The following is a 14,790-nucleotide window of genomic DNA, read 5'->3' as shown; positions in this document are numbered from 1 at the left end:
CTTCTCTTCGACCTTCCACGATTCCTCCTATAATCCACTCTTTTTCCTGCCCCTGCGCAGCCTCCTCCACAAAATTCTGAGAATGGGCCTGTTGCATGAAAAGTGGTTATTTGTTTTTCTGTGTTTCTCATCACTGCCTTGACAGCTCATTTGTCTGTATGGCTGTAACAATGTCTAAGAGGTACTCCAAATGAAAGTTAACCCCTCACACTACCTGCCGGCAGTTTAGCCTTGCATGTGGGATGTGGAAGCATAGGTATGCATCAGGGTTCCGTATTAGGTCCGGTGGCATGAATTACATTTATCATGTAATTCATCAAATTCCAAACTTCAGTGGGATTCTTTTGATTCTTGAATTGATCAGATTTCTTCTTTGGTTTTATGAAGCAGATTTATCTTTGCATGTAGTCCGTCTCATCACTTTGATTGGAATGTCATACTTATCTCCCCCTAACCGCAAGTTAAAAGACAAATCTCCCAAGAAGAAACTTACGCTATTTCTCTTCACTCAGGGTCAGGTGACACGAGCCCAGGAGGCAGAGGAGAACTATGTTATTAAGCGTGAACTGGCTGTGGTTCGGCAGCAGTGTTACACAGCCAGTGAGAGTCTGGAGAAGGCGCAGGACACCATACGTGAACTTCAACAACACAAGGTAATAGCAGATGCATAGCTACAAGTTGGGTTTCAGTGCTGAGACTATTTTTGCTGCACTCAGCTGACCTCAGCAGAAATATTGTCAAAAAGTTACACAAACATTTTCATTAAGTCTTTATAAATATAGCCTTTTATGAAACTACATTAAATGACTGGAGTGAACTGCTCACCCTTCGTTTAAATAAGATGTCTGCCACTGCATGTGGAACATGTGGCACAAAGCCCAACAGACACACAAAGAAAGAGCACTTTCTGTTCAGCAAGTCTGATTGAATATAGATGATTTGGGCAATTTAACTAAGTTCACATTAACCATTTTAGAATTTATGGCTGTTATTTATTGAAATAATCAAGGTAGTAACCCAATATGATCTGAAACACTGTCATCATGAAAGCACTGCAAAGTTGGCCTGTTCTCCCGGTTATGCTTTATCACTGCTTATGTGTGCAGTGTGAAGCAGACACAACAATCACATCCCTTGACCAAAAACAAAAAAGTTTATTTCTAGCTGAAAATGAACTATAGATTGACTTCATCCTTTTGAGGGTACCTCCTATTAAATTATTATTAAACTGAAAAATAATACAGCAGTTGATTATGAGGAAAAATTCTCTCATAAAGTTGCAATGTGAGATTGTGCAGTTTACCAGAAATAAACATGCTTTTTTATTTTTTGAACCATCTTTATGTTTGCTGTACACATGACTGCAGGCTGTTCTTAGTCAAAAGATCTGCTTTCACACGTCAGAATTACCCTAAACTGGGTCACTGACAGGTCAGTGATTATTTTCTGGTAAGATTTATGAAGATGACTGTTAGTACCAAGTTGACTGTTTGAACCCATCATTATCATTTAAATTCTTTCATCATCCTTACTAGTTAAAAGAATGGATGCCAAAGCATCAATATTTAGCAAATGAGGTATTTTCGAATTTTAAATTTTTTTTAGGTGTCAATGGCATGTTTGAGAAGATGTCCAGGGTGTGGTGTGTGTCATGTTGAGTGTGAGCTGTGACCCTGCGAGTGTTTCACACTCAGAGCAACACGCTCTGCTCATATGCACTTTCCTGTGTTACACTCAGAATTGACCACTGTCCTGTAGCCGTGCTGATGTCAACAGAACTAGTGTACCATGTGCAGCTAACAGCTAACCTTTTCTCATAATCCATATTTGTGTTTTTTGTAGCTAGGGGTTTAACGGCTCGTAGTTGATCTGTGATCCGTACTGACCAGGCCCTGCGGTTCAGCATGAATGTGATTCATGAATTAGTTTAACCGTCGTGAACTGATTTCTAAGTCTTGCCAATTTAAACATTCAAGTGATTTTAAACCATTTGAGTGCAAGAAGAGGCAAAAGAGTTTGGTATTTGTTCATGTTTTCTGTGCACACGCACTCAAAGTACACACGTTTCAGACAACGCCAGAATGCAGCATTCAGTTCTCTTTCACAATAATCTGTCAAAAATCTGCATGTGCTCATCATTGAAATACTCACACATCACTTCTTTTATACCAGTTATTGAATTGTTTTACAGAGTTCTACATTTATTCATTATATTTCCTGTAAAATAAAAAAACATTCTCTAGTTTAGATCTGACAGGGATTTAGTATATATAAGAGTGAGTGTTTATGCTGCTTAGACCTAAATCTGATGAATCTGGTTTCCTTACCTGGAGCAAAGGGGCTCGCTGTGGTTGATATGAAATGTTATTTGTGGTCTACATTTCACATCCTCTTTTAACACACACACACACACACACACACACATATATATATATATATATACTGACCTATATGATTTAATTTTAATATAGTATTGTTAGGGTTTAGTGAATGTCGAGTCTGGATCTCTGGCAGTGCATGTTTTCTCTTGTGAAAGGTTCATTTATGCTGTGCTTTACTAACTAGAAAGGAAAGCGTTTGGATTTTAGCTAAAAGTCCAGGCCTTCTGTTAAGAGTTTTCAAGTAAACAGAGGTAGAATGAGTGAGAGCCTCTGTGATTGAAACATCTGAGTAATACGGGTATGATGAAGTGACTGGAAAGCATGGAGGGAGGTAAGAAAAACAGAAGTAAAAGTCCGTGGGAACTAGTGTTCACACAAGTCTCCAGGGCAGGCCACAGCCCCCTCTGGTAGGCCACAGTATATGCACACAGAGCACAGCAGAAGCACAGTCACATCAACACTGCTGCTTCAGTGATAGATAATGCTAAAATTAACTAAATAAATTTCCAGATGCACATCTGTTGCTATGAGTAGACACTTACAGAATGACTGTTATTTTTCATACATAATCTTAAAATTCTTTGGAAATGCAAAAGAGGCTGAAATTGTTATTTTATGACGTAAGGGTCTAGAGGCCTACTGTGTTATAGTAATATTTGAAGTGAAGTGAAGTGAAGTGACATACATACTGCCAAGTATGGTGACCCATACTCGGAATTCGTGCTCTGCATTTAACCCATCCAACGTGCACACACACAGCAGTGAACACACACACACCGTGAACATACACCCGGAGCAGTGGGCAGCCATTTATGCTGCGGCGCCCGGGGAGCAGTTGGGGGTTCGGTGCCTTGCTCAAGGGCACCTCAGTCGTGGTATTGAGGGTGGAGAGAGCGCTGTACATTCACTCCCCCCACCTACAATCCCTGCCGGCCCGAGACTCGAACCCGCAACCTTTGGATTACGAGTCCGACTCTCTAACCATTAGGCCACGACTTCCCCAAGGGCTGTTTTTAGACACTGACTCCTTGACTGGTTATACCTTTAACAGAATGGTGGCAAACAGTGATATTAGTAATGTAACACCAATGTTCAATAACAAGTGCATTTTTCACTCTTAACAATCATAAGAAATTCTTCCACCAAGTAATATAGTTCATCAGTCTAACTATAGACTCTTAATGGTTACCAACATTGGTTAGCAACACTGGCACAAAATATAGAATAGATCACAACAGGGACCGCATATTTCTCTAGCATCCTTGGATTCAGAAGAATTTTTCCCATTTTCTCCAAAAGGATTTAAATACGTCATTTAAGTGGTATATAATCCATAAATTAAACAAATCATCTGTGAAATGAACATTATAAAAGGTTATAAGACTTTTATAAGATAATGAAGTACACTTTATTAAACCCATTAAACCTCCCATGTTGCGACTGAAGCCTTTACATAATTAAACTATTGACTTATAGTCATTGATTTTAAGTATAACATGCATTTTACTTAAATGTATAGCAAAATATTAAAATATATAATAAATAAGGAGTTTGAGAGTGTAGGAAAACTTGATCCTAATTAAGTAATTTGGATCAAGGTTCCTACACAGGAACAGGAGAACACTGCTGAGCTCTTTTGGCACGGCTCTCTTGTTGGCAAAGGAAAACATCTGATTAATAGATTGGTTTTCAAAATTTCTTCAAAGGATGATCTCTTTTCTGGGTTGTTGGAGCTCATGTTAGAGCTCAAGAATTTCACTCACGAAGGCACACGTGCTGTGGTGATGTGACAATAAAAGTGATTTGTTATAAAAGGTTTATTGTTAAAAATCTGTTGAAAAACGTTTTTACTTCAAGAAACTGCTGCAAAGCAGTTTGTGTGGAATCCTTACATCTTTTACACTGTTTAGCCATAAGTGAATGTGATATAATGGCAGCCATTATAGCCTACTGTGCAGTCATCAGTGTTTCAGTCCATTTTGTTTCTCTGTCTGCAGTATACAGAGGAGTTTGTGAGTGGGCTGCAGACTCAGTTGGAACAGTCTCGTCTGCAGGAGGCAGAACTACTCGGTGCTCTGAAAGAAATGCAGGACAAAGTGCTCGATCTGGAAAAGGTGTGTGTATGTGTGTCTTTGACTCTTCAACTAAGATGTTCAAGTATGAAATGAAAGTTCTGCATCAATGGTGATGATTAGTTCAGTGGTGATGATACGGCTTGTGCACATACAAATGATAAGTGAAACTGTTTATTTTTAATTTTAGAAAACTATTTTCTATCAAAGCTTTTACTACAGTGGTGTGAAAAAGTGTTGGCCCCCTTCCTGATTTTTTTATTTTTTTGCATGTTTGTCGCACTTTAATGTTTCAGATCATCAAACAAATTTAAATATTAAGTAAACACAAGTAAACACAACATGCAGTTTTTAAATGAAGGGTTTTATGAAGGGAAAACTAAATCCAAACCCACATGGCCCTGTGTGAAAAAGTGTTTGCCCCCCTGAGGTGATTTGCATCTGAGTTCAGTTTCTCTAGCCACACCCAGGCCTGATTACTGCCACACCTGTTCGCAATCAAGAAATCACTTAAATAGGACCTGCCTGACAAAGTGAAGTAGACCAAAAGAGCCTCAAAAGCTACACATCATGTTGAGATCCAAAGAAATTCAGGAACAAATGAGAAAGAAAGTAATTGAGATCTGTCAGTCTGGAAAAGGTTATAAAGCCATTTTTAAAGTTTTGGGACTCCAGCGAACCACAGTGAGAGCCATTATCCACAAATGGCGAAAACATGGAACAGTGGTGAACATTCCCAGGAGTGGCCGACCAAAATTACCCCAAGAGCACAACTCATCCAAGAGGTCACAAAAGACCCCACAACAACATCTAAAGAACTGCAGGCCTCACTTGCCTCTGTTAAGATCAGTGTTCATGACTCCACCATAAGAAAGAGACTGGGCAAAAATGGCCTGCATGGCAGAGTTCCAAGACGAAAACCGCTGCTGAGTAAAAATAACACAAAGGCTCGTCTCAGTTTTGCCAGAAAACATCTTGATGATCCCCAAGACTTTTGGGAAAATACTCTGTGGACTGACGAAACAAAAGTTGAACTTTTTGGAAGGTGTGTGTCCCATTACATCTGGCATAAAATTAACACAGCATTTCAGAAAAAGAACATCATACCAACAGTAAAATATGGTGGTGGTAGTGTGATGGTCTGGGGCTGTTTTGCTGCTTCAGGACCTGGAAGACTTGCTGTGATAAATGGAACCATGAATTCAGCTGTCTACCAAAAAATCCTGAAGGACAAAATCCGGCCATCTGTTCGTGACCTCAAGCTGAAGCGAACTTGGGTTCTGCAGCAGGACAATGATCCAAAACACACCAGCAAATCCACCTCTGAATGGCTGAAGAAAAACAAAATGAAGACTTTGGAGTGGCCTAGTCAAAGTCCTGACCTGAATTCTATTGAGATGCTGTGGCATGACCTTAAAAAGGCAGTTCATGCTCGGAAACCCTCCAATGTGGCTGAATTACAGCAATTCTGCCAAGATGAGTGGGCCAAAATTCCTCCACAGCGCTGTAACAGACTCATTGCATGTTATCGCAAACGCTTGATTGCAGTTGTTGCTGCTAAGGGTGGCCCAACCAGTTATTAGGTTTAGGGGACAAGCACTTTTTCACACAGGGTCATGTGGGCTTGGATTTTGTTTTCCCTTCATAATAAAAAACTTCATTCAAAAACTGCCTGTTGTGTTTACTTGTGTTATCTTTGATTAATATTTAAATTTGTTTGATGATCTGAAACATTAAAGTGTGACAAACATGCAAAAATCAGGAAGGGGGCCAACACTTTTTCACACCACTGTATATGATCCTGAAGTATAGTGCTTAATGGAATACTGTATGTGTGTTACAGAGGAACAGCTCTCTGCCTGATGAAATCAATGTAGCTCAGCTGCAGGAGGAGCTGAAGCTGGTGAAACTGAGAGAGCAGGAGACTCTGCGCTCCTTCAGAGAGATGCAAGAGGCTGTCACTGATCTCAACCACTGCTGGCAGGTGCAGAATCTCTATAGAACCCTACCTAACTCAATTGTTTTGGCATTCATAAAAAAAAGTATGAATTTGTGGAAGGCAAAAATGAATCGATAAAATTCCTTTCTGCAGCAAAATGTTTTGTTGGACCCTCTACTAGTCCACAAATCTAATTGTTTGCAAATCGTATTTTCTATCACAGCATCATACGTCTCGTGGAGGAGGAGGAGGAGGAGGAGGAGGAGGCCACTGGAAAGAATCTCCTAAAAAGAATGCAATGAATGAGCTACAGGACAAACTGATGAGTCTGAGACTGCGAGAGGCTCAGGGTCAGGCTGAACTCAAAGAGGTCAAACTTAAAAACCTGCAGCTTGAAAGCCAGGTTAGAACTACAGTGTTTTTTGTTTGTTTGTTTGTTTTTTCAGTCTTATTTTATGTTGAGTAATTTTTTTTTTCTTCTAGTTTTAGCTTTACATAACAGGAATAACCCTGGCCTGTATATGGAATTCAGAATGTAACAATACACATAGCATATAGCAATATAGCAATGAAGCCACAGTTCCCTTGTAACAAATTTGTGTGTACTCTAACTAATCATGCATGCATGTTTATTTGTACATAAAACTTGTATGTGAATATTTTAATGCAAAAATCATGATGCATTAGTAGGTTTTCCCATTTTTCAGAATTTAGGATAAAGTTTTGCTACCATACATCCACACTTAAACTTCTCACACTTTTCTCTCTTTTTCCAAAGAACCAGATCAACTGTAAACTAGTTGTCAGACATGAGCAAGAGAGCGCCAGCCAGCAGGAGAGACTGCAGAATGCTCTTTCTCACAACAAAACACTACAAAGCCAGCTCAACGAAATGAAGAGAAAGATGTCCGAGTCTGACTGCAAGGTGCAGTGCATTCACCGTCATATAGTATAGGAAGAACCCATAACTGAATATTCAGAGAGATAAACAGTAAATGGGATGTCATATTTCAATACCATATAATTTATTGGCAAACATGAGACATTTTTTTCAGCATCATTGGTTGATATTGAATGTTTAATTGTACTCATTTCCTCTATTTTTACATTTAGTTTAGCCTTGCTTACCGCACACACACTAAAAAAACACTTATAATTTAATAAGAAAATCCCATCCATTAAAAAAATAAACATCCATTTTTTTTCATACTGTACTTTATATTACAGTGATAAGCAAATTCATTTGTAGCATTGGTTTTTATAGCTTTATTTTTTATTTATTTAGACAAAAGACATCAGACATTTCATCAGACATGAAGTAATTATCACCTTAATTTTAATATCAGTGCATCACTTGTAAATAGACATAGTAAGGCTATAGCTGAAGTAGCATTTATAGATTAATGCATGAATTAGAATTTCAATTTTTTTTAGAAATAGTAATTTTGCTGTCTTTCTTTCAGAGCAAAGAAGAGGTGATGGCGGTCCGTCTAAGAGAAGCTGACAGCATGGCCGCTATGGCTGAACTCCAGCAAAAGATAGCCGAGCTAGAAATACAGGTGAGAAATATCATCCGTATCATTCACCAAGTTCATAAAAGTTCTGTCTGTTATATCAGTATAATTAAGTGTAAGATTGTGAATGTATTGCCTGCAGAAAGAGGAAGGATTGATCCAAGGCCAGCTGAATCACTCAGACTCCAGACAGTATATAACTCAACTGAGAGAGCAGATCGCTGAACTCAAGAACGAGGTGAGGCTATCACATAGAAACACACACACGCACATGCATAGTGTGCTATCTGTCACAATCTTGGCACATTCATCGCAATCTGTGATCGGAAAAAAAAAACATAACGTTTTTGGTAAAAAAAGATTCCCATGATCCCATGTTACTACACAAACCTGGTTTCTCCTCTTCTTAAAACGCCATTTATCTCAGTTAGTTTGGCTTTTTTTTTATTTTATAATCTAAATCTTTCCGTCTGCTCTTTGTCACCGTTCTTATTGGTATGCTCTGAGCGGTTACCCATGTACACCGTTTTAAAGTGGTATTGTAGTGCTTTTCTTGGCATTTGGGACCTTCCCTTACCACAATAAAAACCACTCGAAAATCTTTTTCCCCACTCCCCCCATGTGCCCTCACACAGACAGATGGCTTTGATGGTTTGATACTGTGGTGCTTACCCACGCACACAGTCACAGCTCGATCTCACGCACTTCATGTGATGATCTTGCTCATTTGTAGAAAAACCTTTCGTGACAGGGGGTGTGAGAGTGTGTTGACATTCTCTTTCTCTTGTATTTATTTCCCTCCCTTTCACCTCTCTGTTCACGTATCACTCTGTCTCTCGTTTTCAAAATTCGTTTTGATTTTGTCATCGCCACTCACGTTTCCTCTCGCTCGATTTCTTTGCTTGTGTCAGTGTTTACATACAAATGTGAAGTGATAATGCTCTAGTTTCATGGTTACTGTAATCACTGAGTTGAGATGCATTGTGGGTGCTTTCAAATGACGGATTTTACATCAGCGTTTTACATGTGCTCATATTCACCCACGAAATCAGGTCGCCATATGTTCGGTAGTGCCAAAGATTGTGCATAGTTTTTGATCAAAACACAAGAGGCTCCTAATGTATTATAACACAATAAGATATAACATGATGGTTAATTTATCATTTTGTACTTCAACAGTATAAAACAATTGATGTTTTAAATAACTTTTTTATTTTATTAGTAAATATTTTATATGGGGTAAATGTCTGTTTCAATGTTGCCATACAATACATAAAATAAACAATTATTTTTTTATTTAATCTACAACCATCCATTTCCATCCAGAAGCTGATTTAAAGGCCGTCCACACAGAAAGTGTTCTGTATTCCATTTTTTTATATATATATTTTATTTATTAATCTTTGTACATGTGTAAATGGAAATTCTTTGGACACTTTTGCACATCTTGCAGTTTTTCAGTATTTGAGCACTGAACGTGCTTTTCATTAAGATTTGTGAATGTTTCATTAAAAGTACTTTTAAAAATCTCGGTGATGTCCTAATTCGGAAGTGCTGTGCACTGACTTTTGCTCTGTGGTTTTGGCTGAAACGAGATCAACCAGACAGAGGAAGTGAGAGGTGGGGCTTGTGTAGATGATTGTCTCAGGACGCTTTTCCATTGGTTAACCACAGCCCCTCCCACTCCCACATTCGCAAATTGCTAAAGCACTTATTGGGAAACCCATGACGTTTCAGATCTGAGATTTTAGCATAATACCTGTTTTAGGCTCTCACGAATGTTAGGACACATAAACACACTCGGTTATGCTCACTGACTCAGAAGGGAAGATCTGAAATGAGAGCAATAAATTGTGGTCCATTTCTGTCACGCAAGAAAATCCACTGTCTACATGATTCACACACATTCATAGTCGCAAAACATATTCACCAGTGCACATGCAGATTTTAACATACAAATGGTACCACGAATTTAAAATGTCAAAAAGAGCTTTGTAAATAGTCTCAAAGATGGGCATGGAGCCAAATCAAAATAAATAAATGTAGATAGTTGTAGGTGAATAAAATGGGTAAATAAATTAAACCACTAAATTACTTTTTTTATTATTATTAAAAATCTTGCATTCTTTAACATAACTTTTTCACTGCAAACTTTAATCAGATTATTTTTTAATTAATTAAAACTGTTTTTTAATTACACTTTTTCTATTATTCTACTAATAAATACACATATACACACACATATATACATATTTTTTCGTGTACGTATACATACACATACCCACACATCTATATATTTACATATAAAGTATCCATTTATAATCCATGATATAATTAGATATAGATGACTACATGTATGCATAATTATAAAATTATATAATTTGACGGAATTAAATATTATAAGAATATGCCAAGATATATATCGATGCAGTGTATTTATAGTAATCTAACACTTCTTATTCTTTTACAATATAGGGCATCACTATTAGATAATTAATATATAGTATACACTGCCCTCCAAAAGTTTAGAAACACCCCTGGCAAAGTGTGGTTTTGGACGATATCAGCATAAATCCTTATCATTTTTTGGTGCAAATACATTAAAGTAACTTGACATTATCATTGAAGACTTAATAGCTGCTAATGGTGAATATTTTGAATATATGAATCGAAAAAAAAAATCAATATATAAACTGTTTATGTAATAAAATATGTTTTTGTAGTTTGTGTTGTCCTTTATCAGTGCAAAATTATCACAAATTAAAAAGGATTCATGCCAATATTGTTCAAAAGCCCACTTTTCTAGGGCATTTCCAAACTTTTGGAGGGCAGTGTACAGTATATAATAACAATGTGAGATATAATATAAAAAAATAGATGGAAGATACCTAAATGTCTAGACAGAAGAGCAGAGGTGTGAATTGTAGTGTAAATGTGTCCAGTTGGTTTTTAGCTATAGCGGTTTGTCTTTCATTAGTTAGGTGTTCTTTTAATAATTGAGACCATTGTGTGACGGAAATTTGGTTTTATTTTTCCAGTTTATGAGAATTGTTTTCTTGGCGATAGCTAGAGACAAGAGTAGTAGAGCAGTGTATTCTATTGTAGTGGAAATTACTGCGGTATCACCTAACAGGCATAGTAATGAGGTAATTGGAATGCTACAGTTGAAACGTGTTGAAATTGTTTTAATGACTTCCTTCCAGAACAAGGTACTGGGTGGACATGACCACATTGCATGCAAATATGTATCCGGTGTGTTAAGCATACAGCGTATACATTTATCTGACTTTGCTATACCCATTTTAAACAGTTTTTGTTAAATGTGAGTTAAATGTGTTCTGTGAATGACTTTGTATTGAATTAATTCTATAGTTTTTAAGAACGCTGAAGTTGAATATATTTTTACAGATTTGATTCCAAAAATTGGTGTCTGTGGATACGTTGAAGTCCTGTTCCTATTTTGTGATTGGTACAGAGCATGTTTTGTCCGCAGTTAATATTACGTTGTATAATGTAATATCCAACTTGAAATTGTATAATAAATTAAACCACTAAATTAAATTGAAAATTGAATTAATTTTAAAAACTTGAATTACAAATCTTGCACTCTTTAACATGACTTTTTCACTGCAAACTTTAATCAGATCATTTTTTAATTAATTAAAACTGATTTTTTTATTACACTTTTTCTACTAATATTTTTTTTTTATTTGCAGCCCAAATATGCAAGTAATCTGTTTAATACCAAAGTCTCAGTAAAAACACCTCTTAATGAATTTAATCTCAACCACAGTGTATTTAACACAGAAATGAGTTCGACTAAGTGATCTCAATCACAGTGCATGTTTATACATTGCTCTAATCTCTTTGATATTCAGTGATTAAATTAAACATCAGCACATATTAATAATCACCACTTGTTGGCAACGTACCAACTTGTTGCTGCCAGTTTAGTGGAATTACTGTGACAATTCAAGTGAAAAAAGGACGGTTAAGCGGGATAAAGGTATGAAGTATGAAGTATGCCATCCAAGATGTAAGTGACTATTTCTTCAGTAGAACAGTAAAGAAGATTTTTAGCTGAAACAGCGGTCCTTGGTGATTCATAAAATGAGGGGAAAAAAGCATATCAAGGAACACAAAATTAATACCTGTGGCTATTATCGACACATTGAGGTCTTATGAAGCAAAACGATCAGTCTGTGCAAGAAAGTGAACATTATTTACAACATTATTACCTGTAATGCCTCGCCTTAGGGAAACGGTCTGGAGTGACGTCCGGTTCGTGAACGGATCATTCTTTTGAACCGTTTTTTTTTTTTTTTGTTGAATCAGTTCACCAAATCGGACTCAAGTGTCTGTAACAGTTCGTGGCTCGAGCAGCACAGATCTACAATCAAAACCACTCAATCAAAACTCACTTTCAGACATGCCTGTCAGTCACTCCATCTTGAAATGAACAAGTATGGTCCAATAATGCTGGTTTTGCCAGCTCATTCAGCGCTCCAGTTCCTCCAAAAGCACACTAAACTGAGGAAACAGTTCCGATTCAGACCAAAGACCAATGAGCCCTTAAATAAAGGGGTGAGATGAAAGTTTTTATGGTTTTTCTTTGTATATGTAAAATGTGAGCTGATAAAGACAAGTTTATTCACTTTATATGCTTTAGACATGTAAAACATCCACATTTCACTTCTTTATTGGGCAGTTCACAGAAAAGAATTGCATTACCTTTTTGCCTGAGGCTATGTTGTAAATAATGTTCAGTGCTTACACAGGCCGTTTGTTTTGCTTCATAAGACCTCAATGTATCATCAGGAGCCACGGGTAGTAATTTTGTGCTGTCTGATATGCTTTTTTTTAATTCTCAAAGACATTCAGCTCCTGACGTGCATTTTATGAATCACCAAGGAGCACTGTTTCAGCTAAAAATCTTTGTTCTACTAAAGAAAAAAGTTACCTACAGCTTGAATGAGCACATTTTCAATTTTGGGTCAACCATCTTTTTTAAAATCTTGTTGTAGGCCCCTACAGAACTTCTTTTTTTTTTTTTTTTACGAATGCTTGCCAGATATACTGACTTGGTCAGTCAGTTGCCCTAACTACGTTTTGCATACGCCGGTCCTTCTACTAGGCAGGCGCTGATCCAGCATTAGTAAAATGGTCTTTTCTGCAGAGCTGCGTATTTGTAAGAATGTTTGCCAGAATCAACTCCCTTCTCTTAAACATTTTAGATCAGGCAGCTGCGTGGACAGCCCTCCAAGTTCCAGAATACCGGTGGTGGTGTTTATCAGGACCTATGTTTGGAAAGCCCAGCATCTGCAGAAGGTGATTACCTCAGTTCGGACGAGGACCCTCTTCAGAGCCTGCCTGTGAGCTCCCTGTACCCACACCACTCTTCACCTTGTCTGGACAGTCAAGGCAGCACAGACAGCGACGGCGAGGAAAGGAACCCCATTCAAACCCCCTGCCAAGACCCTCTGCCTAACCAGCAGCAGCTGTACTCGGGCATGGTGTGCACCGAAGGACTCGAGAACTGAGATTGCTTGAAATGGTGAGACCGGACAGATGGAATCCTTTAGGAATAGACTGCACAAAATGCACACACATATAGCGAGAGCGAGAGATTATGTACATTCACCCAGAAGCTGTCAGAGGTAGGGCAGGAAACCGATGCATAGCGTGGCACGCTCATAGTATACTTCACTCTCACTCGAGCTGTGTCCGAAACTTGAAAAAGGCGCCTTTGCTAAGGCACGTCCAAATCCAGCATTTGCCTTCCATCTGATTGACTTTTAATATCTCCACAATCTTGTGCGTTCAGTTTGGCGGTTAGTAATAAAATGGCATCTGATGAAGAGATTAGTAATACAAGACATAAATGCATACATTTTTAAAACCTACACAGAAATGACATTGTAGTCACTAAATATTTGATTTCTGTCTAAACTTTGTTCTAGATCATTAGATGTGACGTTTGGTGTACTTGGCAGCTGCTTTCAAATTCAGACACAGCCTGTATCTCTCTCTCTCTCTCTCTCTCTCTCTCTCTCTTATACTTTCTCTTTGTCTTTTTGTCAGTGTGTCTGTTGCACAGTCCTTAAACATATTGTATTTCTTCCCAGGACTGAATTTGGATTCTGTGTTACAAAACACATACACAGAGAAGTCAAACTGTCCTCTTCTCAGAGTGCCAGAAAGTGTGGTCATTTTTGCCATTTTCTCCTGTCAGAAAACAGTGTGGCCTTGAAACTACCTCTAATTTAACCAGACACTCACTCAATCCCTGTGAGCATACCAACTTCACCAATACAACAGCCATCTGGCTAGAAATGAGGTGACAGAGGAGAGAAAAAGCAAGCAGGATACACACCTTCGGGTACACTAAAAGTTTGCAGCATCCTATCAGATCCTTGGCTTTGGAAATCAAGGGATTGTCTTTGTCACACTCACTTGGTGTCAAACGTAGGGACCATCTCTACCGTTTCTATAGAGGAAAGCAGCAGATTCGGTGCTTTTCTCAACATGGACGTTCTTCGTTTTTCTGTCTTGTTCCTGTGGAGAGGATGTGCACCTTTTGTGTTTATCTCAAATGCAACAGACACTACAATCACTTTAATGAGAGGCGAAGGCTGAAGGAAAGAAAATAAGAATTATTATATAACGTAATAGGGATGTTAATAGTTACATACATAGATGAATATTACCGTAGCTCATCCATGTATTTGTGTGTGTTTTATACAAAACAAACAAAGGTGATCAAAATTTTGGATGGAGAAAAATCCATTGCTAAAGAACTCGTGTCAACATTGCCAAATGTGTTTTATGTTATTTATATGGTTATTTCTTTTTTTTTTAAATAATGTTAATGTACTTCATGCATA

The 14,790-nt window shown here is 37.7% G+C and overlaps 1 protein-coding gene across 1 annotated transcript in view; it reads left to right on the top strand.

Annotated features, from left to right (window-relative positions):
• Positions 1-14,790, top strand: part of LOC306872083 (EVI5-like protein) — a 43,806-nt gene that overhangs the window by 20,543 nt on the left and 8,473 nt on the right. The window contains exons 13-20 of the mRNA XM_079420458.1: positions 513-653; positions 4,379-4,495; positions 6,297-6,437; positions 6,616-6,795; positions 7,171-7,317; positions 7,856-7,951; positions 8,049-8,144; positions 13,141-13,345. Coding sequence (XP_079276584.1) covers positions 513-653; positions 4,379-4,495; positions 6,297-6,437; positions 6,616-6,795; positions 7,171-7,317; positions 7,856-7,951; positions 8,049-8,144; positions 13,141-13,345 — 1,123 coding nt within the window. The remainder of the gene's footprint in view (positions 1-512; positions 654-4,378; positions 4,496-6,296; positions 6,438-6,615; positions 6,796-7,170; positions 7,318-7,855; positions 7,952-8,048; positions 8,145-13,140; positions 13,346-14,790) is intronic.

This window comes from Barbus barbus (genome assembly GCF_936440315.1).
Source record: "Barbus barbus genome assembly, chromosome: 7".
Lineage (NCBI taxonomy): Eukaryota > Metazoa > Chordata > Actinopteri > Cypriniformes > Cyprinidae > Barbus > Barbus barbus.
Note: the sequence above shows the minus strand (reverse complement) of the source record. Positions and strands in the feature narration are given on the sequence as shown.